Raw genomic sequence first — 26,703 nt, forward strand, 5'->3', positions numbered from 1 at the left:
CTTTTCATTTTTAGATATATTATGGGGAACTGTTTATTTTCAAAGTGAATAAAGTTTTTAAATGTTTGGAAATCAGACAGGTCTTGATAGAAATTCTCCACATGCAGTTTTTCCTATCATCAGCAACATGAACACTAGCTCAATATATCTCTTGGTTTGGCCAAATTCTTCCTGTCTTATTAGTAATCACTATAGCATAGTGCCTAAAGGACAGGATTGCAGCAAATGGTGTTGACGGAGTAATTAACGTGTCCCTCTGTGACCCATTTTCCCCTCCTTCACAGAAGAGCTTCTGCTTGTTCTTAAACAATCTTTTTGCAAAGCATTGCCTAAATTTTGTGAAGAATAATAGTAAGGGTCATTAAGACTGTTACGGCATTGTACTCCTCAAACCAATAACGCCACACTCTTCTGCCCCTATGACCAATATTCAAAGGAGTAAAAAATGTATATAATTCATGGTTTTGTTTGGCTCTCTCTGGGGAAAAGTTACTTGGATTAAGGGATGTGAAAATCTAGCTGAAAGGCTTTCTATTGCCATTATGTTTCTATTGCTATTCATTAAAATGCCTTAATGTTAGCTTTATTTTTTTATATTAACTGAGAAATAGCATGCAATATTTTACATTCTATGGTCTGCCTTGTAATATCATGTTATGCTGACAGTAATCTGAAACAGTATCAGCTTTTAAGAGTCACATTTGTACAATTTTCATTTCTAATGTATTTCAAGAAATATTAGATTTGGAGATAATGCCACAGAGTTGTTAAGCAACATAGTAAATAATGAGTATAAAGCTAGAGGAAAAGGGTCAGTATCAATGTGCCACATGGATTCCTCAAATTCTTTATTCTTAGGTACTAAAAATATTCATGGAGAATATTCCTCAAGTGATTCTCAAGCATAACATGTCAGCATCTCTCAAGGTATAGAGTATATTATTTACTCAACATGTTACCATAGCACTTGTCATAGCTTCAGCCCCTTATAAGGGTAACTATACTCAATGCACATGGCTTCACACCATCATAAAGTCAAAACCCATAACTCCAACCATTGTTAAGTTGGAAGTGGTCTGTATAGGACCTGACACACAGATATCGCACAAGAAATATTCATGTGAGAAATGAACTTTGAGAGTGATGAAATTAGAATGGGTTTTAGAGGTTTAAGGAGAGCATTGCAAATTTGAGATATCACCTGAAGAGAATGTTGAGAAACCTAATCTAGAACAAATTATAAGAAAAAACCTAGCAGTAGTTGGTGGCTGTCATTGATTAATGGAAGTAGAAATCTGAGAATTGGGATATTATATTTCCTATTTTTGCTGAGGACATCCAGTGTTCTGTCTCTTTTTCTTTGGGTTTACAGCACAGATCAAGGCCCTGTTTGGTTTCTCATCCCTTTCTACTCTTAAACAAGTCTTACCTTAGGAAATACAATTATGTATGACCTTTGTCCTAACTTTGCTTCAACACACTTAAAAAATAATGTGCTATATTCCAGGTGCTATTTACAATAAAGGGTAAATAGCCTCCAAAACGAATGAAACATCAGAGAACCTGAAATTTTAAAGTTTGACAAACATCAATTTGGCAAATAATTACTCTCTCCTAAAACTAGGTTGCACTTAAAACTCCACAATCCAGAGATGGGAAAAAGAAAAAAAAAGGACTATCGTATCTCCTCAAATGTGACCATCAAGTAAAATTACACTTTTAAAATAAAGTTGAGTAAGTGTTCATTTTTTTCAAGTCCAACCAGCAAATAAAAGGAAAAGTTGTATGAATTAGATTACTAGATCTTCCAGGGCCCAAAGAAATAAATGATAAGTTTTCCCACCTAAAAATGCCATACAAATAACAAAGAAAAGCCTGGAATTTGTAATCAAGACAAGCAGGAAAGAGAGCTCCTTGACAAGGAAGAATATTGAAACTGCTGGTCACAGAAGTGATTCCTGACACTAAAAATCAGCAAGTAACTGAGTGGTGCTGGCAGCTCTTGCATCCTCCTCAAAGGAAATGCTGAAACTTCCCCCCCGCCATGCCAAAAAATAAAAAGAAGAAGGTTCTGCCTTGGGAAAGCTAGGCAGATGGAGTAAGCGAAAATGTGCATATATCTTAACTGAACAAAAATTAAAGCAGAAAAAATCCAATAGTTGAGAAATTTACTATCTGGCATGATAATATTTCGAGACCATGAAAATTAGACTGCAGTGGTTAGTCACTAAGTTGTCTTTGGCATGAAATAATTATCTGATCCACAGTCAAATAAAATATTTCTTGGTTTATCAACTATATATTGGTCAAATTATCCTAACCATTTTGAGGGCCTGGCTTGGGTTTTTAAAGTGCCCATTACAGTATAGTAAATAATTCACTAATATAATTCTAATTAATTATTAATGGCAGCCTCCCTTAATTACCAAATCAAAATCAGTAAAAGTTAAGTTCTGATGTGTATTTTTTATAAACACATTATCTTTTTAAAGAACAGTATTAAAGAAATAAGAATACTTCTGTTTGGGCAGAAACAAAAGACACAATTACAGAACTTGAAAATTTAGACTTTCAGTATTCTTAATATCTTAATTTTACTACATGAACCCTAATGACAGGTTTTATCCAGATTGGCAAGGAAGAAATTAAACTGTCCCTGTTTGCAGATGAAATGATATTGTACATAAAAACCCCTAAAGACTCCACTCCAAAACTACTAGAACTGATATCGGAATACAGCAAAGTTGCAGGACACAAAATTAACACACAGCAATCTGTGGCTTTCCTATACACTAACAATGAGCCAATAGAAAGAGAAATCAGGAAAACAACTCCATTCACAACTGCATCAAAAAGAATAAAATACCTAAGAATAAACCTAACCAAACAAGTGAAAGACCTATACCCTGACAACTACAAAACACTCTTAAGAGAAATTAAAGAGGACACTAACAAATGGAAACTCATCCCATGCTCTTGGCTAGGAAGAATTAATATCATCAAAATGGCCATTCTGCCCAAAGCAATATACAGATTTGATGCAATCCCTATCAAGTTACCAGCAACATTCTTCAGTGAACTAGAAAAAATAGTTCAAAAATTCATATGGAAACACCAAAGACCCCGAATAGCCAAAGCAATCTGAGAAGAAAGAATAAAGTGGGGGAGATCTCACTCCCCAACTTCAAGCTCTACTACAAAGCCATAGTAATCAAGTCAATTTGGTACTGGCACAAGAACAGAGCCACAGACCAGTGGAACAGATTAGAGACTCCAGACATTAACCCAAACATATATGGTCAATTAATATTTGATAAAGGAGCTATGGACATACAATGGGGAAACGACAGTCTATTCAACAGATGGTACTGGCAGAACTGGACAGCTACATGTAAGAGAATGAAACTGGACCACTGTCTAACCCCATACACAAAAATAAATTCAAAATGAATCAAAGACCTGCATGTAAGTCATGAAACCATAAAACTCTTAGAAAAAAACATAGGCAAAAATCTCTTAGACATAAACATTGAGTGACCTCTTCTTGAACATATCTCCCCAGGCAAGGAAAACAACAGCAAAAATGAACAAGTGGGACTATATCAAGCTGAACATCTTCTATACAGCAAAAGACACCATCAATAGAACAAAAAGGTACCCTACAGTATGGGAGAATATATTTATAAATGACAGATCCAATAAAGGCTTGACATCCAAAATATATAAAGAGCTCACCCACCTCAACAAACAGAAAACAAATAGTCCAATTAAAAAAATGGGCAGAGGAATTGAACAGACAGTTCTCCAGAAAACAAATTCAGATGGCCAACAGACACATGAAAAGATGCTCCACATCACTAATCATCAGAGAAATGCAAATTAAAACCACAATGAGGTATCACCTCACACCAGTAAGGATGGCTGCCATCCAAAAGACAAACAACAACAAATGCTGGCAAGGTTGTGGAGAAAGGGGAACCCTCCTACACTGCTGGTGGGAATGTAAATTAGTTCAACCATTGTGGAAAGCAATATGGAGGTTCCTCAAAATGCTCAAAATAGACTTACCATTTGACCCAGGAATTCCACTTCTAGGAATTTACCCCAAGAATGCAGCACTACCATTTGAAAAAGACAGATGCACCCCTATGTTTATCACAGCACTATTTACAATAGCCAAGAATTGGAAGCAACCTAAGTGTCCATCAGTAGATGAATAGATAAAGAAGATGTGGTACATATACACAATGGAACATTATTCAGCATAAGAAGAAAACAAATCCTACCATTTGCAGCAACATGGATGGAGCTAGAGGGTATTATGCTCAGTGAAAAAGCCAAGCGGAGAAAGAGAAATACCAAATGACTTCACTCATCTGTGGAGTATAAGAACAAAGGAAAAACTGAAGGAACAAAACAGCGGCAGAATCGCAGAACCCAAGAATGGACTAACAGGTACCAAAGGGAAAGGAACTGGGGAGGATGGGTGGGTAGGGAGGGATAAGGGGGGGGGAGAAGAAAGGGGATATTATGATTAGCATGCATAATGGGGAGGGAGAAAGGGGAGGGCTGTACAACACAGAGAAGACAAGTAGTGATTCTACAACATTTTGCTATGCTGATGGACAGTGACTGTAATGGGGTTTGTGGGGGGGACTTGGTATAGGAGAGAGCCTAGTAAACATAATATTCTTCATGTAATTGTAGATTAGTGATAACAAAAAAAAAAGAGAGAGAAAGAAAAGGGGGATTACTCCCTGACAGGATAAAACTAACTGCAAATCAACAATTAATGCATGCTTTACATATCCTTAATTTTGATCTTTCAAAGGGTGTCAGATGATCAGCTATGGAAGTACATTTTTGTGATAATATTCCTTTCTCTTAACAAAAAAAAATTTTAAAAAAGCAGTTCCTGTGTGGTGATCTCCAATAGGTACTTCACAATGGCATAAAGGTCATATCAAAGTGTGGGCAAAGGGTTTGTTTGTGTTTATACAGAGGATCAAAGCCTAATTTGGCTACACAGAAAACGAATTAAGATATGATATGAAGAAGAACTTCCAACATCAACATCCTCTGGAAGAGTTATTCCAGAAGATGAACATCAAAAAACTTTAACAAAGATCCTGGTGCTGCTGCAGTTGTAGCTGCAGTCATCCCACCGGTTCCTGGAATTGCCATTGGAATGAAGAAGGAGATATCTAAACTGGCCTGTGCATACAGTAAAACAACAAATTTGACTGGATCTATACTGTTGGAACTCAACCAAGAATTAGGAGAAGTGCAAGTTGCAGTGCTCCAAAACCTTGTGACTATAGACTATCTACTGTTAAAAGAACACATGGGATGTGAACAGTTCCCAGGAATGTGTTGTTTTAATTTGTCTGATTTTTCTCAAACTATTAAAATTCAGTTAGACAATATCCATCATATCATTGGTAAGTTTTCACAAATGCCTAGGGTACCTAACTGGTTTTCTTGGTTTCACTGGATATGGCTGGTAATTGTAGGTCTGCTTTTGTTATGTAGCTGTATTCCTATTATGTTAATGTATGTGCGCAATTTAATTAGTAGTTTAAAACCTATACATGCTTATGTTACTCTACAAGAAGATATGTCAAAGAAATAATCTATCTTCCCATGTTTTCTTCCACCTGCTACTTCTATAGCTTTTCTTCTTCCTTCCTAATTACAACCCTTTAGTAGAATTAGTGCCTCATATCGAAAATTACCAAGTATCCTAATTTTTCCAAGTGGTCAATATACCTCAAGACAAATGCTGGGCATAGAAGCCACAGGGCATAAATCTGCAAAGAAGGAAAAAGCTAACCTTTTGAAAGAATATTGCTTCTCTCTCACTTACCAATTTTGCATTTCCCTGTATGGCCCTGGAAGATGACTGGTTAGCCAGAGACGGGTAAGATTCCTCAAGGGAGGAACAACCTAAGACAGGCACAGTCGCAGGGGGGCCATCAGGTGAGAAATTGGGGATCAATAGAGGGGAGGCTTAGAACCTCACCCCCCCTGTTTTGAGAGAAATCTTCTGCGTCCGTGGATGTTTTGTTGCCCTTGTCTAGCTTGGATTAATACTTAGTCTATAGGCACACATCTGATCATCTACATTTGCCCTCTTACAGCACTAAATTATGTTTTCTACCTTTATCTTGCATCTACCTACCACTTGAGCATTTTATTTAAAAAATAATAATAATAATAATAAGGTAGAAATGTGGGATTCACATATAAATCATGTATAAAAATCCAACGAATAATCATATCTGACTTGATTGTTTATAGTTCATGATGCGTGATCAAAACTGAAAGTTTCTGTGATATGACTGCCCTTGCACTGTTCACCATGTAAGAATTTGTTCACCATGTATGAATTTGTTTGTTATGCTTCAGAAGATTGGAGGCTGTTTGAGAATTAGGCTTGGGGTTGATTAATGACTGTGCATTGAGCCCCCTATACAGAATTTTATTGTTGTTAACAACCATTTGATCAATAAATATGAGAGGTGCCCTCTCAAAAAAAAAAGCAGTGACAGGAGAACAATATAGGTCTAGAAAGATTAATAGATTGAGGAACTGTACTCTTGTAGGGATGAATGTGAGTCAGAAAGACAGCCTAGAAGTTGAAGGTCAGAGCCATACATGTCAAGGAAATGTTTAAATTTGCTCTTCTTCTACAGGTTTTATTAATGACATGGATTTGATACACCATAGATTAGCATACTTGATTTTTTTTACATTGTCTTTACATAAGTGCAAATAAAATTAAATAATTATGACATACCTTTATCAAAAATACCTGGCAATCACTGATGTAGTCATATTCCAGTCCGTCAAAAGAATAATAATGCCGGTCCCCATATATTGTGCACACTGCTGGGCAAGGATAATATGTGCAATTGAACATTCCCCGTCGACAAACACTATTAGAAAGTAACATTAGTTAATTTCTGAGACACATGGCTCTAATAGCGTTGTTCAAGTGCTATAAACCTCGAAAGGTTTGTATGCAAGAGCATCCACTAAACTGATAGTTCTTACAAATATTACCAATTCATTCTAATAACATTTGTTAGAGTGACAAAGTAGGCATGCAGTGATCACTTTATTTAAATATATTATCTGACCCCACCACCAAGCCTAGAAATTGTGTTGGGATCACACTGAAAACAGATATTGGAATAAAAAATTGAAGATAGACCTGCTGGTAGCCAAAAGACCACAGTACCATCTCCTTTATTTGAGCCAATTTAAATGCATTAGACATGACATTGTTTATGAGCTTCAAACAATTATCTACATTTTAAGGAATGAAATTTTAATTTTATTTTATGTTTATTGTTTTGGCTTATTTCCAGACAGAACACCTTCCATTAAATGTGGTCTTCTGTTTGGAATGTTTATCACTTTCTTATAAACTTGAGATATCTTTTCCTATTAATATTTCAAATTGTCATATTGCACACACTTCTGCTGGGCTGAACAAATAAATATATACAAAAATAGTGGCATAGCCCCTCCATAGATACTAGTGTCCACCAACTACTGAATAGCTTTAAAATCTCATTTACTCAGGCTTGATTTTTTTTTTTTTGCTGAAGTCAGTCACATTAAGTAAATACGAGATAACCAACACCGATACAGTTGCTTAGGAAAATATTTGTGAAATAAATAGGTCTCATTACCAGGTATAACACGGTGTAGCAATCACTTCTCCTGAGAGGTATTCCCAATCTTTCCAGATACATGGACAGCTTTCAGGAACATAACAGTTTCCTTTGTGCTCTGCCATTCTTCCAAATAAATAAGTAAATGCTATTTAACGTAAACTACTAATTTCAGTTTTTAAAAAAAATCGGTTGTCTTGTCATTATCAACACCATTTATATTTATTCAGCTCTTGCAGCCATGTTCTACCTAACTTATGAAGGGGTTGACTCTAGTCTTTCTCCCCCTTTTTTCCACACAGCACCTATAATATCACAGTCAATAAATGCCAGGCAAATGACTGGATGCGATATTTCAAACATCTGTTTATCACAACACAATTAAAGGGAGACAGAAGCTTAAAATTCTGAATAAGGTGAGCTATTCTGAAAAAAACATTTAAAATATGAGGACCCCTTTCTTCAATATGTGCTACTTTATAGAAAAGAGCATGTGGGTCTAACAACTTTGTGATGAGACAGTGAATTATGAGAACATTTTATCTTGTAAAACAGAGTAATTAAAAGCTTTTTTTGTAAGTGCTTAAATCTAATATCATGAGAATTTAGCTTGTGTGTTTTGAATAAAAAAACCATTATAACAAGTGTTTCACATTCCTCATTTTAAAAAATTTAGCATATCTAGTTTTGAATATTGGTTTCCTTTGAAGTATTATTTCCTTCTTGAAAGATTAACCCAGGAAAAAATATTTTACAATACCTGTGAATGTAAAAATGTAATCTAAATCATTTCTTATAATCTTAAAGGGAGAATTAACTTTGTTGTGTTATCAAAATATTTTGATGTGAAGATTAAATAGATACACATTACATATATTTATTGTAATACCCTTAACATAAATATATACATTTTTTTAATATTCTTAAATTTTTTTCTCAAAAATTAGTTTCATAAACAATTAAAATACTAATAAAAAACCATAATATAACTTACATAAATAATATGGTTATAATATAACAAAATAATAATAGAGGAAACATAATACTAAATTAATTTACAAAGCTACTAAAAATAGATAAAAGATAATAGAAATCTTTTCCTAAATTTGCTTTACAACGCTATAATTCACACTATCAAAATAACATACAAGTCAGGAGTCCTGAATTGCTGCCTCTTCTCTCAAATAGAAATGATCACATATGTTCCCCGGAGTTCCCTCTCATAGACCTTCTACCACACTACTGTAACTTCTACCACTCTACTGTTCATTGTATATGTTGTCCATCAGACCTTAAGCTCCACTCAAGGAGACCAAGAACATATTGTTAATGTCTGGGTCCCAATGTCTAGCACAGGGAAGATAGTCGTTGAATAAAGGTGAATAAACGAGCCCATCTGTATAAACCCTGCATGGTCACATTTGGATTCTTTACTCTCAGACATCACTGCCCTAGGATCTGTAATTTCTCACCTCTACCCTCCCAAACTTCTAGCCAGTTTCCCTGAGCATTCTTCTCTGCCTAGAAAACCTTTGTCCTGCCCAGCTCTGCCTGAAATACTTCTTTTCATTTAAGACTCAACATTGTGAAATCTTTTCAGTGCCATCTTTTATGTCTGACACTCCCGATATGTAGCAATTTGTACAGACCTTTATGGGAGGATTCATCACAGTGAACTGCAAGTACTTCATTAAATGTGTTACAAAGATAATAACAACTACTACTAATATTTTTGAGTGCTTGCTATGGCCCAGCCACTATTCAAACCACTTTTAAACACATCACTAACTCATCTAATCCTAGTAACAATCTCAGAAGGTAGATTCTACTATTATCTTATAAATATATTTTAGTCCCTCCTGTCCTGTAGCTTAATTCATGTCCCAACATTAGGTGCTTCATAAACACTGGTGTTTAGCAAAGGGATGTGTCACCTAAGTGAACCACAGTCCCTGTACGCCAGCCAATGCAGAGGGTTTAAGAGGTTCTACTGGTAGCTGGTGATTTCTTCATAACTAATCAGAACTGGAAAAAGGAAGGAGAAAGCTCTAAGTCACTGTAAATTATCTGCTTCAAGCCAGTTTGAGCAATGGGATAAACAATAAAATAAACATTTACTGAGACCCTACTTTAGGACTCATATGCTGGAACCCTATGGAGTGAATGTTAACATACCCATTATAAACCCAGGATGTTAAAGACTCAGAGGCCTCAAGTAACGGGCCCCAATGTACTTTGGCTTTGAAGGAGGAGGGCCAGCATTTGAACCCACTATGTTACTTTCAGTTTCTTTCATCCACAGTGAATTCTAAACTGAGGTACCTGGACCTTTTGTACACAGTGAACCACTGGCACTATGAAGAACTCCATGAAAACAGCTGATACTGGGCTAGTGTCCTAAAATAAGCCAGCCAAGGTCACACGCAAGATAATACCAATCACATTCCCATAAAGAACTTTACAGTAGAAACTTTCGTGTAGCAAAATTATTTCCAAATCAGTCAGAAGCCTCTTTTGAGTTGGAATAGAGCCTTAATTCCAACTCTATTTATTTCAATGCAGTAAGAGAAGGTGGGAGAAAGTTTCTTGAAGTTTTTGTAATGAAATTAGGCCAGCAAATAAATAAATCATTGTTGAACTAAAAGTCACAGGTGACAGAAAATAGATATGTTTTTTAATAATGGCATCAACCACAAGCATATGAAACAAAATCAGGATGTAGCTTTATCTAATCAGCCATCCATCGCTGAGTCTGAATCAAATCAAATAAATGAAGCAGTGCTGTCGGTTTCAATTATTTCACCATAACAAAGGATTATTTCCCTTGTCCTTTTTACAAAAATGTCTTCCTTGCTCACCTGCTCTATGGCCTGATTTCTACCTGCCTTTGTTTCCCATGCATGGGCACCGGCTCCGTCTACCTCCTTCTATGCCCTCCCTCTGAACACATTGGTACAGCCCCAAGTTATTAGCTCTTCAACCTCTTTCAGATGGGGGCCTTTGAGGCAAATGCAACTCTCCTGGGAAAACAGACCACAAAACCTCTCTCTTCTTTGCTCGTGGCTTATGTGAACTGAGCCCAGGAACCCCTTTGTGTGAATATGCTCACCAAGGAAGAATGGGTGACTTGTTTGCCTTCTGCGGCCCTCCCCCACTTGAGCACTGTCTCTATCATGACTAGGAAAGGGAGAGCCAGTGAGGCAAGATCATATGTGTACCTGCAAGGAAGGTCATAGCCACCAGATTCTGTATTGCCTCTCACATGTGCTAGACGTTCCTGCTATTAAAGGAAATCTGCACAGGTAGGAGTAGATTTTGCTGCTGTAAAATAGTAACTCATATTTATTGAATACACAGACACACACGTACAACACACCATATCTCACAAACCTACCTGAGGCTTAAAGGGAACTTGCAGAAAAATCACTCAGCTCACGTTGGCAGAACTGGGACTTGAACCACTGGGTATCTGAAGTCAGCTCTCCCTCTGTTAACCCCCTGCCCTATATAACCTCACCATAGAATTTTCTATAACATCCATTAAACAAAGCAGTTGATATCACTAGTATAACTTATCAGCAACAGTGACAGCATAGCGGAATACATAAAAAATATGCCCTCAGAGTGTGTGGAATGAACAGTGGCTCATTATCACTCTCAAAATTGCCATTGAAGCAGGAGATAAATGTGAAGTTCATCCTGAAATGAAATCTGTCCTCAGTTCTTTGCACCACCTTAATAACACTGCCTATATAACATACATGCAACATTATTTCATCATATGTAATATATAATAGTTTAAATATAACATGATATGTAACATTAGCAGAGCAAAATAATTACAATAGTCTTTAGTTACCAACTCAACGTAAACCACCAGTCAGAACAGCAGCTTTAGCTATTTCTGTAAAGTTTTTTAAAGAGTTCTTGTGTTTTTTGTCAAATCCTGAATATTCTATATATATATTTTAAAGGCTTACCCCGGAGAGCAAACACAGCCACTTATACAGGGTGAGGATGGGGCGCAAGTGAAGTTCATGGCCAGGTTTGCACATGTAGTCTCACAATTTACACCACCAGCTGGTAATTCAGGGTCAGGAAACCTGCAGTCGAAATACTGTTTTCCCTCGGGACAGGCATGAACTTCAGAGGCAAGACACAGACAAAATGCCCTTAACTTTGTAATGTGCTCCATAGTCAAATAATCACATTGACATGCATTTGTCATAAGAACAGAGTTCACTATAGAATATTTTACCAGCTATTATTAGATGCTGCTCTTAGTCTGTGATGTTTGGTTGATGAGATTACACACATCCAGCTAACTTCCCTTCAGTCACCTCAATGCCTAAAACCTATTTTGAGTTTGAAAACTTCACTTTTGTTCCATAAGGCAATAACTAGTATGTACCTTTCTGAGTTCAAGAAACAGGGTGTTTTAATTAATCCAAATGTGTATTTTCACGTTTTTTTGAGCACTAACAATATAGTATATGTAAACTTTTACAAAGCCATGTGGTTACAATGAACACATGACACTCTTAGATTTTGCTTCCCCTCTGAGTCATTGTTTACATTAGTCCTCATTATACTGCAGAAGTACAGAATTGGACATAATTACAGGCAGGGCTGGTGGTACATATTCTTCCAGAAAGTCTTGGGCTCAGGGGGATGAAATAAGTCCCCTAATTTGGGGCTAAAGGGATCAATCTTGTGGAATCCTCTGTGAGAAGTCTGGTTACCTTCTTTCCCTCTGAGCCACCCTGAAACAAATGGGGCAAAGCAGGGATGGCCCAGTTGCTACTGAATGTGTGTGTGGTCCATGAACATACCCTAATAAGAAGCCCTGGACAGCCTGAGTCCTTATAGAGTAAATCCAGGCACATAATTCAAAGTGAATTAATATCTACATAACCACGCAAATAAATAACCAAGCAATTCCTCACAGTTTACCTGCTTACACACTTTCTGTCCATTAAAATCAGTGAAAGTAGTATTGTTTATTATTTGCCTAGAATTTCTCCACTAAGAATTTGAGGCTTTCTTATGGTAAAAGCAAATAATATATAGGGTCCCTTAATATATAGAATCTCCAGGGATGACCTGCCGGTATAAAATGGCATACTGATGAGAGATGGCAGTAGATGTCATTTTGCAAGCCATTTTTAATTGATGACTGTTAGTCCTAGAGCCATCGACTGCTAATGTAGCCCAAGACTGGCACTGCAGACACGTTGGCATTGAGAGAAATGTAGCATCTCAAGCGTCATCCCCTGACCTCCTGAACCAGAATCCATGTTTTAACAGCTTCCCCAGGTGATAGTGTGCAAATTAGAATTTGAGAAATGCTGGTCTGGAGTAGGCGCCCCACTGATGTTGCCCAGTGGGTCACAACAGGTGCCTGGGTACATGTCCCTAAAGCCCCTCGGGTGGTCCTGAGGCAGGCACTGTCTAGGCAACATACTTGGGTTGATCAGCTCTGCCCCTAATCAGCTTTATGATACATTCACCCCCGACTGCCCTACAAATATAATTCTCAATGTGAAAAAAATTAGCTACCATTGGAGTACTGTGTTGAGAAACATACCCAAAGTTGTATTCATGCACATTGGCCAGGAGAAATAAGACGGATTTATGACTTCTGCCAGAAAGGGGGGGAGCAGAATTAGAGCCACTTTCTCCTTAAAGAAAACATCTCCCTAGGCCTTACCAGTAGAGGGCGTTGCTGGTTCATCACATTGCACAGTCCCATTTGCACACTGGCTGATGGAAGCAAACATAGTTAGTGTATGAACTCAAACCTTACTTTTCCTGTATTTCAAAAGCAACTTAATGTGCAAGAATTTACTGAGTACATATACAAATGTTATTTTTCACCAAGGTGTATTTTACAAATAAGTTTAAAATACTGGTTGGTAGTATAAAAAATTGTTTTAGGTCCAATTCAAAGAGAGCTATTGCAATTCGACACATTTTTATCAAACGCTTATATGTGTGGCACTGTTACAGGCATGGGGGATACAAAGGCCAAAATTCACGGTCTTTACTCAAGTGCTTATGTTCTAGTAGGTGAGAAAGATACAAAGAACGTCACATGTATGCATATGACATGACATAGAAATATGCTTAATATATAAGGAAACAAAACACAGAAAATGTTTAAATATTTGTTGGAGGCTGACATCAGGGCAGTCAACAAAGGTGAAGTCCAGACAGTTTTGAAGAATGGATGGAGATTACTTAAGGATAATAGAAAGGCTGTAACACTCGGTGGAACCTAGTACGAAGAAGCCACGTAGGGGGAGGACAGTGTTCTGTGTAACACGGGGCGGTGCAGGAAGTGGCAGGAGATGCGGAAGGCCTGGAGGCAAAGGCCCGCTCCATTACGATGCTAGGACTTTGCCCCTGAGGTGAGACACTGAAGACTTTAAACAGAGGAGTTGGTTTCAGTTTCAGAAAATTCATTCTGGCAGTAGTGTTGACCATAGTCAATTCTTCCTTGAAAATTAGGATCTAAATTCAGGGCATCAGGCAAACCAAATACAGGCAAAACTAATTTTGAAAATCCTTTAAGAAGATATCATCTAATTGTATCTCAGTTAAGAAAAGATACCACTTTAGGAAACAATACGCCAGTTCTCCATAATTTCAACATAAACAGTTTTCCTTCAGCTTTGGACCAGGTCACATGCTCTGTATTTGAACCCAGCTGAAAAAGCCTAGTAACATCTAAGGGCCCTGTCGCATGAAACCCATGCGCATGCGTCATCTGAGCTAGGACGACACTCGGCGGCGTGGCTTGCGCAGCGCTGGCGGCAGAGAAGAACTGAGTCAGCTCCCAGGTCACAAACCCAGCTCTTCCGGGTCATCCTCATTCTGCCACAAGGCCTACTGAGACAACTGCAAATGAGGTCATTACACTAAATGGGATTAATTTGCTGATTAAGGAAGGATGACTGCTTTGTTTGCTAAATTTACTTAAATAAAATCAGTTACATTAAATTCTAGAGAGGTATAACACCTTGGTAAAATGGGAGAGGGCAAGGCTACAGGCAAGAAGACCAGGGAGAAAGGTCCAGGGAGGGATGGTGAGAGGCAATGCTAAGGCTGTGGTGACGGGAAGGACAGAGTGGATTTCAAGTATATCTAGAAAGGAAAACCCCCTAGGCCTTGGGGTTTATTTGCTAGAGGTGTTGAGCATGAGGAAGGAGTCAAAAATGACTACCAAATTTCTGGACTGGGAAACTGTATAGATGTGCAATCACGAGAGAAAGATCCAAGAGCTGATTGCCTTTGAATGTTGATTGGGGAGTGGAAGGCAGGGAGACAGAGATAATGATACAGGTAAATTGAGCATGAACAGCACTCTGCTGTGAATACAAAATAAGCCACAAAGCAGACAAAAAAGTACTGCAGAGCCAAGCCGCCTGCCGTTGCAACCCAACTTCATTACCAAGTTGTTTAACTGCCTGTACCGCATTTTCCTCGCCTGTAAACTGGGGATACGTGACACCCCTGAGGGTTATGGTATGGAACGTTTTAATAATGGATATAAAACACTTAGGATGGTATCAAGATTGTGGACGGTGCATCATAATGGTTAGATTACATTATTATCATTATTGTTGCTATTATCTACTGTCTATTATTATCTGTGGGCTCCTATGGTACAATTAAAAGAGGGAGGTCAGGAGTTGGTTGTGCACCAATATGGACATGTCCGTGTGTTTAACAAACAGGTTACAACTCGGAAGAGTGTCATCCCATAAATAAGTGTCACCTCCCTAGGATCCACTAGGGAGGCAGCACACTGACTCCAGAATGTGACATGGCAAAATCTATTTTGGAATTGCTTTTTTTTGAACCACAGAGTTAAAATCCCTCAGTAACTTGCCATATTTAAACACCTATCTCACCCTTAATTTTATCTGAAAACATTTTGCTACATGACACTTCATTCATACTCTACTCATAAATTTTCTGCAGTTATGAGTACAAGACTTAGGCATCCTGTGTTGAAATGTAATACATATGTGGTTTAAAAGGTTATGTTAAGGTTATCAACATTTTTTTAAATGACAGAAGTTATATTTCAATTTACGGTTTTCGTTAAGAAATGACATTAGCACATGTCAGTCATCAAGTACAATCACTATCTTAGAAACCTACCATAAGCCTGAGGGTGTTGGGATGAGCTCCCCCGGCTGATAAATGCTACCCTTATAATGACACCGGCAGTGGTATCTATAAGAAAAAACAAGGTTAAATTAATAAAATAGGACACAAATATTTTTAAACACTAAATTCAAGCATACCCTATGCTCTGTACTGGAAATCTTAAGGCACCCCATAAAGAGAACATTATTCTATATGATTGTATGAAATTCTGTTAAATAAATGGCAGAAACCACTGAAATGTGAAGTCTTATGCAGACTCTGATTTTGTTTTTTAAAATACAAAATCTGTATCATTTTAGTCACAAAAAAAATCCCTGAAAGCAAAACTGATAAATCGTTTAGCCCTACGTATAAGACAAAGGTCTTTATTTCTTGCAAGAGTTGAGAAAGTTCTGAGGGTAACAGACATTATAAAACTCGCCACATGACAGTGAAACATAACCTTGTTGTTCATTTTGATTTGGTAAAAGCAAGAAGTCATAAACTTCAGGATTACCTATCAGATGCTTCACCTCTTTCTGTAGTTCTTTGCAAACAGGTATGGAGTTAACATTAAAAATAGTAAAGACCCTGACAAATTTTAAAGAAACAACTCACATGCAGATCTTTGCATATATGCACACTTACTTTATGGAGAAGCTCACTACTCATAGTGGAGAATATTGATTTTTCCAAAAACCAGGGCTGAATCAATCAGGTACAAAAAGGAAGATAAGAAACCAGGAGGAGAGGCCCTTGAACCGTGAGAGGACAGAGCCGAAGGCGGACCCCAGCAACGGGCCGCAGGGACTTACAGGGGCACGCAGAAGCTGAGCGTGTCTTCGTAGTACTTGCCGTCAGGACAGTGGCAGCCCTCCGCACAGTCTTCGCCGCAGCGGCCCGGCGACGAGAGGGGCGCGCAGGAGCGCAGGCAGGAGGAGGCGCAGAGGTGGTACAGCATGCCTCTCCCGCACACCAGCCCTGAGGGAGAGAGGGCCCCCAGGCCACAGATGCATATTATGCTGGGCCCTGGGCCTCTGACAGACATCAGTCATGGAAAGTGGACCTCCTGCATCAGTCAACAATACAGAACACTGCAACAGAAACAACTAACTAAATACATCAGTTATTTGCCTCCGTAGAAGTGTAACCGAAGAATAAAATTTCTCTTTTGAAATACTCTGTGAAGTGTGACATTCCATACCATTCTCTAATAGCCGGTACCATAATTTTTTTATTATTTAAGATATTTTGTACATCTAAATAAGCTTCCTATCCTCACATTTTAAACCTATTTGCTATTACACTGACATCATCTTCTTTATGGTATTCCTGAAACCTAAGTAAATTTTTAGTCATCTACAAATAAGACAAAACTTGACTTTACTGACCCATACTCGTAGCTCTCATTTTTTGCCTTCATCATGTTTATACCTTTTTCTAACCCCTTTCAATTTCTCTTCAGACCAAACTGAACTGATTACAGTGGGCAAACGGAAATATCCTAAAAACACATTTGTACAAGCACTTAGAAAACGCTGGATAAAACCTAACCAAAACTATGCTAAATGCATAATTGATACTGTGAGAAAAATACAGCAGATGCCAGCTGTGAAGAGGGAAATCAGATCTAGGACCTGGAGTGGAAGGAAGACAGAGGGACCCAGCAGTCTCAGACCTTACAGTTAACTCATACTAGGTGGAGAATGAAAGTTGGTCCTCCACAAGGAAGGGATTAGGAGACCCTTAATTTGGACCCTCAGAAAGGCTCCATCCTCATCTGAAAAGTGGACAACAGCAGAGAGCAGCCAACCTCCTCTCTATAAGAGCCAAACGGTGAATAGTTTCAGCTTTGCAGGCCATTCAGTCCCTGCCACACCTACTCAGCTCTCCCCTCCAGGCTCAAAGCAGCCATAGGCAAAAGCTACACACGTGGGCAGCAAACGTTATTTACAAAGACACAAGAAGCCCAAGGTGTCATTTGCCAGCTCCTGGACTAGAAGAAATCTGCTCATACTACAGGAAGAGGCTGGGAAATCCTAACGCTGTGCGTCTGTGATCAAATAAAATATCTCCTGAGAAAGCGTAACCCAGATTTACTCTCTGCACAGGTTTGGTATATGAATTTACATCACTTTTATATTTATACTACTTTTGTCTTAGGAAGCCCAAGTTGAGAAATTAACATCAATTTATCCAGGGCCAGTGATACCCCTAGAGTAACAGGAGGAAGTTTTGTGAAGTCACCAAGGGTGGGGACAGTGATGGTCCCGAAACCCATGTCACAAGGTTCTAATGGGGGTTGCAAGGCTGATAAAGAATAGCTCGCAAAAGAAATGATAGAACACGTAAGAAATACTATGAATGAGAAAAGCAGACACCACAGCCACGAGGACTCAAGCCCCAGGAACTGGAGACAATTGCCTGTTGCATAACTTACTTATTAAAGTACAAATTCACTGTGTTATCATGTAACACTTTCCCATACTTTCCAGTACTTAAATATGACATGTCTACAATATTAACTTTTCCAAATTTTTCAAATGATTTCTGTTGCCTATTTCAAACCATGTAGTTACACTGCAATTTTGCTTATAATAAAAATAGTCAAAAATCACTGATCTTATCCAACCCAGCTCCGACTGTAAAAAGTATTTCATTTGTTTTCCATTGTTTGTACATTATAGAAATATTTCAAATAACTTAAGTAATAGTGACCTTTCATTTAAAAAATACAGACTGTAATACAAACATAAAAAGTCTACAGTACCAGCTGATTGTCTTTCTCTGTGCCACTAGCACCATACTCACCACAGAGGGAAATCTGGGCTCTGAAATCAACAGGAACGCCACGCTGGCCACAGAGATGGGCATAGTGAGCAAGGGCGTTGCACAGGCACGGGCTCCCACACCGGCACGCATCATGCCGGCATAGCTGGTAGTAGAGGCCAGGGCTGATGTAGACATGGCAGGGAGCAAAGAGCTCCTGGTGGAGAACGTCACAGTGTGCTGCGTATGCAACTAACAAACAAGGAATCTCATTAGCACCTCACATATTAGATCTTACCCCTAAGCAGCAAATTCCAGAATGACCCAAGCATCTTCATTTCCTAGAACTACAGTGTATTGCATGTTACTTTCAGTAAAAGTATTTTCAGCTTACCCTGACTTTTTGTTTGTTTGTTCATTTTTAGCTTGGGTAACATTGGTGACAGCACTTAATCCATTTCAATCATCTTTTGCAAAAAACCCCCGAAGAAACAGTATTGTGTTATACATGAATAACCCAAGTACCAGAAAGATGGATAGAAGTGGCCTCAATCACTGCATTGCCTAAGGATTACTTTAGGAAATCACCTCAATTCTGCTATAAATAACTGATACGTCTTGGAAGGCTTATGTCTGGGCATCCACACACACAATGAAAATGGTTCCTGATTGTGAATGTCATTGCAACTGCCTGGACCGCACAGTCATCCAGGAAGGACTGAGAATCATCTCACTCCAAAGGAGTCACGGGGGCCCGCGGTAATGCAGCAGATGCCACACAGTCATTGAACATAATGTCTGCCCAAGGCACAGCCCCCTGTGCACAATGTCTGGGAAACATCAGGAGCTCAATAATGTTTGATAAATGAATCCATGAAGGCATGAATTCCTTATTTATTAAATAAGGAATAGAAATTAGGGATTGGAACAAATGTTAAAAGCCAAGGGATGTAAGTACCAAGGCATTTTGGGGAATGGGGGTGCAATTACTTTCTGAAATTTGTTGATTTTTCCCTTGAGAATGACTGATCAGGTATAATTCTTTATGGGAGTAATCAAATTTGACCAAACAATCTAGATCCCACCTTTCTGAAAAGGATAGCCTGCGATTTCTTGATGTAGTAGAACTAGGCTGCACTGATTTCCTCACAGACAGAATCAGTCTTTGAGTGTCACTGTGAGAACATGAACTGCTGGAGATCAGAATTTTCTCACTACTAAGGAATTATACTGAACTTACTTTGTTGAGGATTTTAAATATATTTATTATTGGGAAGGACATGCATGGCTGTTGTCTAAGTATATTTTTGCATTGCTATGCACATGCATGTGCAAACAGCCAACTTCAGACTCTAGCAGTGTACCACTGGCATGCATACTTCTAATCCCCAGGGGCTCCAAAGCAAAGTAATACACCTATGGGGCTTTTATTTCGGGCACTAAGGATTTGTAGATCAAAAATACTTCACTGACTTTAAGTAAAAGGGAGATTCCAGAAGATCCTGGTGAAAAGGGTGTGGATCCTTCAGAATCTACATCAGAGTCCTGACTTTTATCTATTTATTTTCCTTTCTTTGGGGATTTTCTGAATTTAGCTATTTGAAATTTAAAAAAATAGTTCATGGCAAAGATGAAGAAGGGTAATATTAAGCTGTATGTCATAGAAAACATGCAATAGGAGATAAAACTGATAAAAACATACACATCAAAATGACACATAATAAAGGAAGTCATTAGAGAAAAGACCAGAGAGAAAGAAACTGAGTTTATCACCTGGACTGGACTGCAAGTTTTACACATTATTTAAAAAAACAAAAACTGCAATTTCTGTAATATCAAGGAGGGAACTGAGAAAGAAACAAAAAAATGAAACAAATGCAAGGAGAAGGCATAGATCTATTAGTAGAAAGTCAAGGACAGAGTAGGAGACAAAGTATTGTTAACTAGGAATGAGATTGAAAGTATCAAATCATAGAGACAAAATACTTTAATCTTCTTATTGTAGGTAGGAAAAATGACCAAAGAGGTTAAAAATCTTTAAATTTAGAAGTTGGCTTAAAGAAATAGCACTGGAAGCAAAATTATCTTGTGTTTGTCCAGTCCACCAAGATCTTAAGTTAACAGTAAGAACCACACAACAGTCAACCGAGTCCTCCCAAACCACCACTCCAGGGTCCAGAAACCGTCCTGGGTTCCTGTGGGTGCCCGACCAATACTAGCTGCAAAAAGCAGCAAATTAGCCAAAATAATTAAAGGAACAAATTGAATTATAAAAATATCTATTTAAGCATGCACATTAATTTTTTCACAGAGTGATTTTACAAATAATAATAATGTTTTCTTTGATTGGGCAGTGAAATAGCCTGTCATATTATTTGCTGAGAAATTCTTGGCATGTGAGTTGTACTGTCACTGCAAATTAGAAATCCGGAGCATGACCTTCTCAAATTGTTGCATACCTGATGGCACAGATCGTCCCTGGATCACTGGCTTCCTGCTTATGAAGCCATAAAGGAACCGGTAATGTGACAGCAATAAACAGGAGAATCCACATGAGCTGTCACACTATGGAACTGAAGTTAAACATCCCAAGACTAAAACAGTGTTTATTAGAGTATTTCCAGAGATTTTCTTTAGAACTTAAAGAATCAGAAATCTTTAAAATGCTAGCCTACATTTGGGAAGAATTTGGTGATATTCAAGCAGCTAAATAAGTAAATTTATGAATGCAAAGTAGTACATAAAATATTCATTTTCTGTAATTATTTTTAAAAATAATCTAGATTACCTAAGGAAGCATATGTAATGGCATAATGTTAAACAAAAATACATAAGGAATGGCACTGGTTTTATCACAATGAAGAAAATCAGAATTTAAAAATCACTAATTTTACAAGATTACAGTAATACATAGTTCCCCCTAAGTTTACATGCAGAAGGACTTACTGTTCTCTTGATTAATATTGCAGGGGTCCACCACAGGGACATGAACAGGGGCAAAACAGGTGGAGGAAACTCTCCATGCATTTGCATGAAGTTGTGGGGTACCTTCTATCATGCCAGATGGGGAACTAGAAAGCAAGATAATATTCCTCTTAGTCTCTCTCTATGATTTCATTTGTTCCTAGTCACCAAACACTGAAAAAAGAGAATACTATTTTTTTAATTCACAAAGACCTTAGAGCTTGAAATTCCTACTTTTTTAAAATATACATAGTATTAGCTTCATGTTATTAAGAATTTACAATGTGTACAATTGTGGACATACATGGTTGTACTTAATAATCATCTCAGCCTTGTGAAGGAAACATCATTCTCTCCATTTTGCAGAGAAAACAAAGTAGAAGGTCAGGAAAATATCAACATTTACTCAGCTGACAAGGGGCAGGGCTAAGATTCAAATCCAGTTTAATTAAACAATTTAATAATACATCACTCAGACAACCAACACATTAACGTGTGTATGGTTCAGGGTGCATGGGGGGAGATAGAGGTAGGTAGCTCACATGATTCTTTCCAGGGCAAAGACGAATGTCCCAAAGAATGAGTACTCTATATTTCTGGTTCAATATTTCAATTTCCATTATGAAAACTGAAATGCTAAGGTTCCATCACAAAGTTGAGCAAATAAACCAAATGAAAATTGAAAAACAGTATAAAAGACACCCTTCATTTCTTCAATTCCCTCAGCAAACCAAAATGAAAGAGAAACAGCTACCCTACCAAGTCAAGGCTCCTAAACCACAAGAATGTTTAGGAGCCAGACACTAAAATGTTCCCTCCAACAGTCTTCAGCATTTATTAACTCATCAGCTAATATCTAGTAAGTGACAATCCCTGATGGACACCATGCCAAACGTCATCAAAACTATGTAGCAAATCAGGTTGGACTTTATCTTCTATAGGAAGCTTTGACCAAGCAAAACTTGACTAACACAACCCCTTACTGTGTTCACTGCTACAACATGGCCAAAAAGTATAGGAGGCTTTATCCGGGCTCTCCGTAGTAACCTAATACATTAACTACTTTGGTTAGCATTTTAGTATATGGCGTCCCCATTAAGTATATGGAGCTTCTTACCACAAAGACTGAGGAGGAAAAAAGGCAGCTGCCCAAGCCCTTCCCCAATGCCCATCCCTTGTCCCCACCCTTTCCTTCCTTTCCCTCGTCCTCAGAATTAAGCCATTCTAGAACTGGGAAGGATTAAACAAACACCCAACCCAAAATCTCATTTTTTTCAAATGAGAACAGTGAGACTCAAAGAAATTGCATGAATTGCCCCAGCTCTTCTCATGCTTTCCCCTCTTCTTCCTTCTTCACCCCTACAGTGGACAATATAATAGGTCAAGGTGATGGGTGCAGCCAGGGTTCCTAGGAGAAACTGACTCAGAGCTTGACTGGCTTATTTCATTTAGTTCACTTAAAACAATAAATACAAAAGCCATTAGAAGCTAAAATGCAGACCCATTTATTTATCACATTCATTTTATAAAATAACCTTTTGGATAACCATAGGTAGCTTAGTATAACAAGGCATACAAAACACATTTTCAAGTAATTAATATTTTCCATTCCACTCTGTTTGTAGATTCACATTAAACTTTGTGAAGTAAAGATTTTTTTAACTGCTTATGCTGGAAAGCTAAACAATATTTAAAAGTTATCTCTGACTCTGAAATATTATCCTACACTGTTATCATGCCTGAATGTTTATACATGGAGGAGACTGGTGCCTTAGAAAGAGGCAGACAGATCTGCCATCTGTTAAACACCGACTGCTAACCCGTTCTGACAAACAGGAAGGCTTAGTGCCTATTCTGCTCATCTTAGCCAAGCCACTTAATACAGTTTCTGTTTCACATGTGAGATAAAGATATCGATATTCTCCAAATAAATGAAACAAAAAAAATCCTAAATAACCTAAAAACAAATGAATCACACAGGAGACAAAATAAAAGAAATTCTCTTTTGAAATTTAAAATTTTAATGCCAGTTTTCCTCAGCCATCCAAATTCTCTTCTTTGTGCCCCATGAAAAGTTCATTTACCATCTCTGCCCACAGGTTGTATGGTAGTTACTAAGGACGAGGACCAAGGACATGATCCTTATTCTCAAAGCCCTCACAGATTTAAGTGGGAACCAGACAGATAATAGACTTTCACAGATGGATCAAAATTAACTCTGATGGGATGTGAACTCGCTTTTTGAAGCAAATAATATCTGAATTGGGTAAACAATAAGTAGAATTTCATGAGAAAGATTAGGAGGGGAAATAATTCCAGGCAGGAAGAATATGCAGAAGTGTTTTTGTTTGTTTGTTTGTTTTTTTAAGGTATTTGGAGAATGAATTCCACAGGAAGCGTTCCCTGGCTACCCAGCCCACATTGACCTCCTCAAATTCATGCTCTGCTGCTAGTCCTGACCATACAGCTCCACACTTAACTTTCTGGAATTACCTCATATTTTTATATATATTGTTGGTTGATACCTTGCCTAGAACTAATTTCTCTTAAAGGTTTTTATTCCCTCCTTGAAGTGCAATACAAGCTCCTCGAGGATGGGAAATCTGTCATACAGCTTAAATTGCCCCACAGTGTTTAGCACAATAACAGGTGCTCAGAGCAGCCACACAAAATATACACTGTGTCTCTTCACATGTAGGTGAACGTGCTTTGCCAACACAAGGAGTACAAATGTAATTTGTTTTCCTTCTGATGAAATATCAACTATCACAAATCCAATTAACCTTAAATGTCAAATGCTGCTTTAGAGGTATCATTCATATCAAATGATAGGAAGACTTTTAAAGTATAATATACTATCATTAATACCAAATGATATTAAGATTTTCTGGAAGGCAGAGAATTTTCAAAAATACCATTAAGCTTGAAGGGTGGCAGGTGAGAGAATAATGGGTAGTGTTCCTGTGGGTTAGCCCACAGGCTCTGAGCCACACTGTTTCAATTCAAGCCCAGCTCCACTGCTTTTGAGCTAAGTGACTTTGAGTTATATATGTGCCACTTTTGAGCCTTCATCTTAGTTTCTTTATTTATAAAACAGAGAAACTAATCAAGGGGATGGCTACAAAATTTAAATACAATGATCCATGCAAAACTCTTGGAACAGTGATGACTAAGCTATTATTAGCTAAGTAAACATTTGTAATGAATGAATTCATATCCTTTAAATTACTAGTTCTTAAATCATGTTAGCTATATAGAAATCATACTCACAGAAAATCATCTCTTATGTTCCCATTAAAAGTCCCACACAGACCTAATGTTCTTCTTTTCCATGCACTCGTAAGCTGAATATAAATTCTTTCTCCATCTATAGCAAACAGAATCTTTAAGCCAAATGTGGTTTTTAGAAGAATAAACAAGGATGACAGAGTTTGAATTTCAACAATTCCTGCAGGAAAAGAACATATATAAGTCAGCTTTGAGAGTCCTAGGCAGTGTTCTGAAATGCTGGCATGCAACATCGGGGTTCTCCTTCCTAGATACTGAAGCCAGCTTCCGGTTCTTGTCCCTCCGGGACCACTTTTTGCCAACACGTGCCTGTCTTCTTTTCTCCCATTTCCCTCTGTACCTCCTTTCTGGGTCTTCAGCAGATATTTGTAATAGATTTTCAGTTCTGCATGTCATTTCAGTTGGCAAGCACCGCACGGCAGAGGTGAGCAGTCCTCAGACATTTGGAACCTGATCTCTTTTCCTTAACTTGTGTGTGTGTGTGTGTGTGTGTGTGTGTGTGTGTGTGTGTGTGTGTGTGTGTGTGTGTGTGTGTGTGTGTGTGTGTGTGTGTGTGTGTGTGTGTGTGTGTGTGTGTGTGTGTGTGTGTGTGTGTGTGCGCGCGCGCGCGCTTGTGAATTTCTTCCCACATTAGCCATGATTCAATAAGGAAGTAGTCGTATTTGCTCCAAATTACCAATTCCCTTGAGATAGTCAGCAAAAGGGGGTGCACAGGGCTTGAGGAGCACCATTTTATGAGACAACATTAGAGACAGGAAACTTGTGTTCAAGACTAAACTAATAATTTTGCCACCAAAAGGGTTGCTCCTGTATCCATACCACAATTTCTGCCCCAGAAATCTGAGAATCATTCTTCGATCACTTCATCTCCCCAGTCAATCTCAATCCAATCCATCACCAAGTTCAGACCACTTTTTTTCTAAATAATTTTTCTGTCTGCCTTTCTTCCATGTTTTCTGTCACTGCCTTAGGTCAGTTCCTCCTCATTTCTTAGATGCCCTAATTTAATCACATCTTTACTGTTCTCCACGTCTCTTAACAACTCCAAAGTCATTTCCACACACTGTTGTCATAGCAGCCTATGTAAAAAAGACTAACAGTCTTCTCATTGAAACTTGTTGAACCGTATGAGATTGTCATCTTCGTACATAAAAATGGTCAAATAGTGATAATCTCATGTCAAGTTCAGCTTCCTTAGCATGACAGTTAGTAGCGTAACCATATAATTTGTAATCCAAATTGGTATATTTCTGAGTGAAAAAGAGTGTTATTAATAACTATGCTGGAACACAGGCATGAACAGGGCCCTTCCCAGGAAAACCACCGTGTATGATGCCCTGCATAGAAGGCCTTGCCCAGGCTCATCTCCACCTGTTTCCCTATATTCATCTCTGGACATCGTCCATATCCCTCTTCAAGCTTTAACAGTGCCAAACCAGACACAGTTCCCCCACACATTTCCTCCTCGCTCTGAGTGGGGCACTTTCCCCTTCTGCTTCAACCCGGCAATCCTCAACTTTAAATGCTCAGTCAGACATCCCCTCCTCCCAAACACTCTCCTGACTGCACCTACACACCCCTCCCCAAGGCTGGGTGAGCTGCACTCTTTTAGCCCCCAGTGACCCTATGAATATGTTTGAATTTATCATATTTTAGGTAAGAGGCTGTTAGCTTGCATCTCTCTCCTTCCAAGTTCTAGACCATTGAGGTAAACACGAGGTCCCATAAACATGGTGGTCTCCACGGCTTCTAGGTGAGGACATGGTAACGCCTAGGCAATCAAAGGTTAAGCCTGTCAACCAGAGGGAGACGACTGAAGGTTCGTCTTGTTACTTTTAATGGA

At 38.3% G+C, this 26,703-nt stretch overlaps 1 protein-coding gene across 2 annotated transcripts in view; it reads right to left on the reverse strand.

The window, feature by feature from the left end:
* Positions 1 to 26,703, reverse strand: part of OTOGL (otogelin like) — a 135,654-nt gene that overhangs the window by 73,775 nt on the left and 35,176 nt on the right. For both annotated transcript variants that reach the window (XM_073214813.1, XM_073214812.1), the window contains exons 17-25: positions 24,843 to 25,020; positions 21,555 to 21,679; positions 18,651 to 18,860; positions 16,655 to 16,820; positions 15,852 to 15,926; positions 13,393 to 13,445; positions 11,663 to 11,825; positions 7,701 to 7,808; positions 6,800 to 6,938 (exon numbers count right to left, since the gene is read on the reverse strand). In XM_073214813.1, coding sequence (XP_073070914.1) covers positions 6,800 to 6,938; positions 7,701 to 7,808; positions 11,663 to 11,825; positions 13,393 to 13,445; positions 15,852 to 15,926; positions 16,655 to 16,820; positions 18,651 to 18,860; positions 21,555 to 21,679; positions 24,843 to 25,020 — 1,217 coding nt within the window. The remainder of the gene's footprint in view (positions 1 to 6,799; positions 6,939 to 7,700; positions 7,809 to 11,662; positions 11,826 to 13,392; positions 13,446 to 15,851; positions 15,927 to 16,654; positions 16,821 to 18,650; positions 18,861 to 21,554; positions 21,680 to 24,842; positions 25,021 to 26,703) is intronic.

The sequence above is a fragment of the Manis javanica genome, chromosome 10 (assembly GCF_040802235.1).
Source record: "Manis javanica isolate MJ-LG chromosome 10, MJ_LKY, whole genome shotgun sequence".
Lineage (NCBI taxonomy): Eukaryota > Metazoa > Chordata > Mammalia > Pholidota > Manidae > Manis > Manis javanica.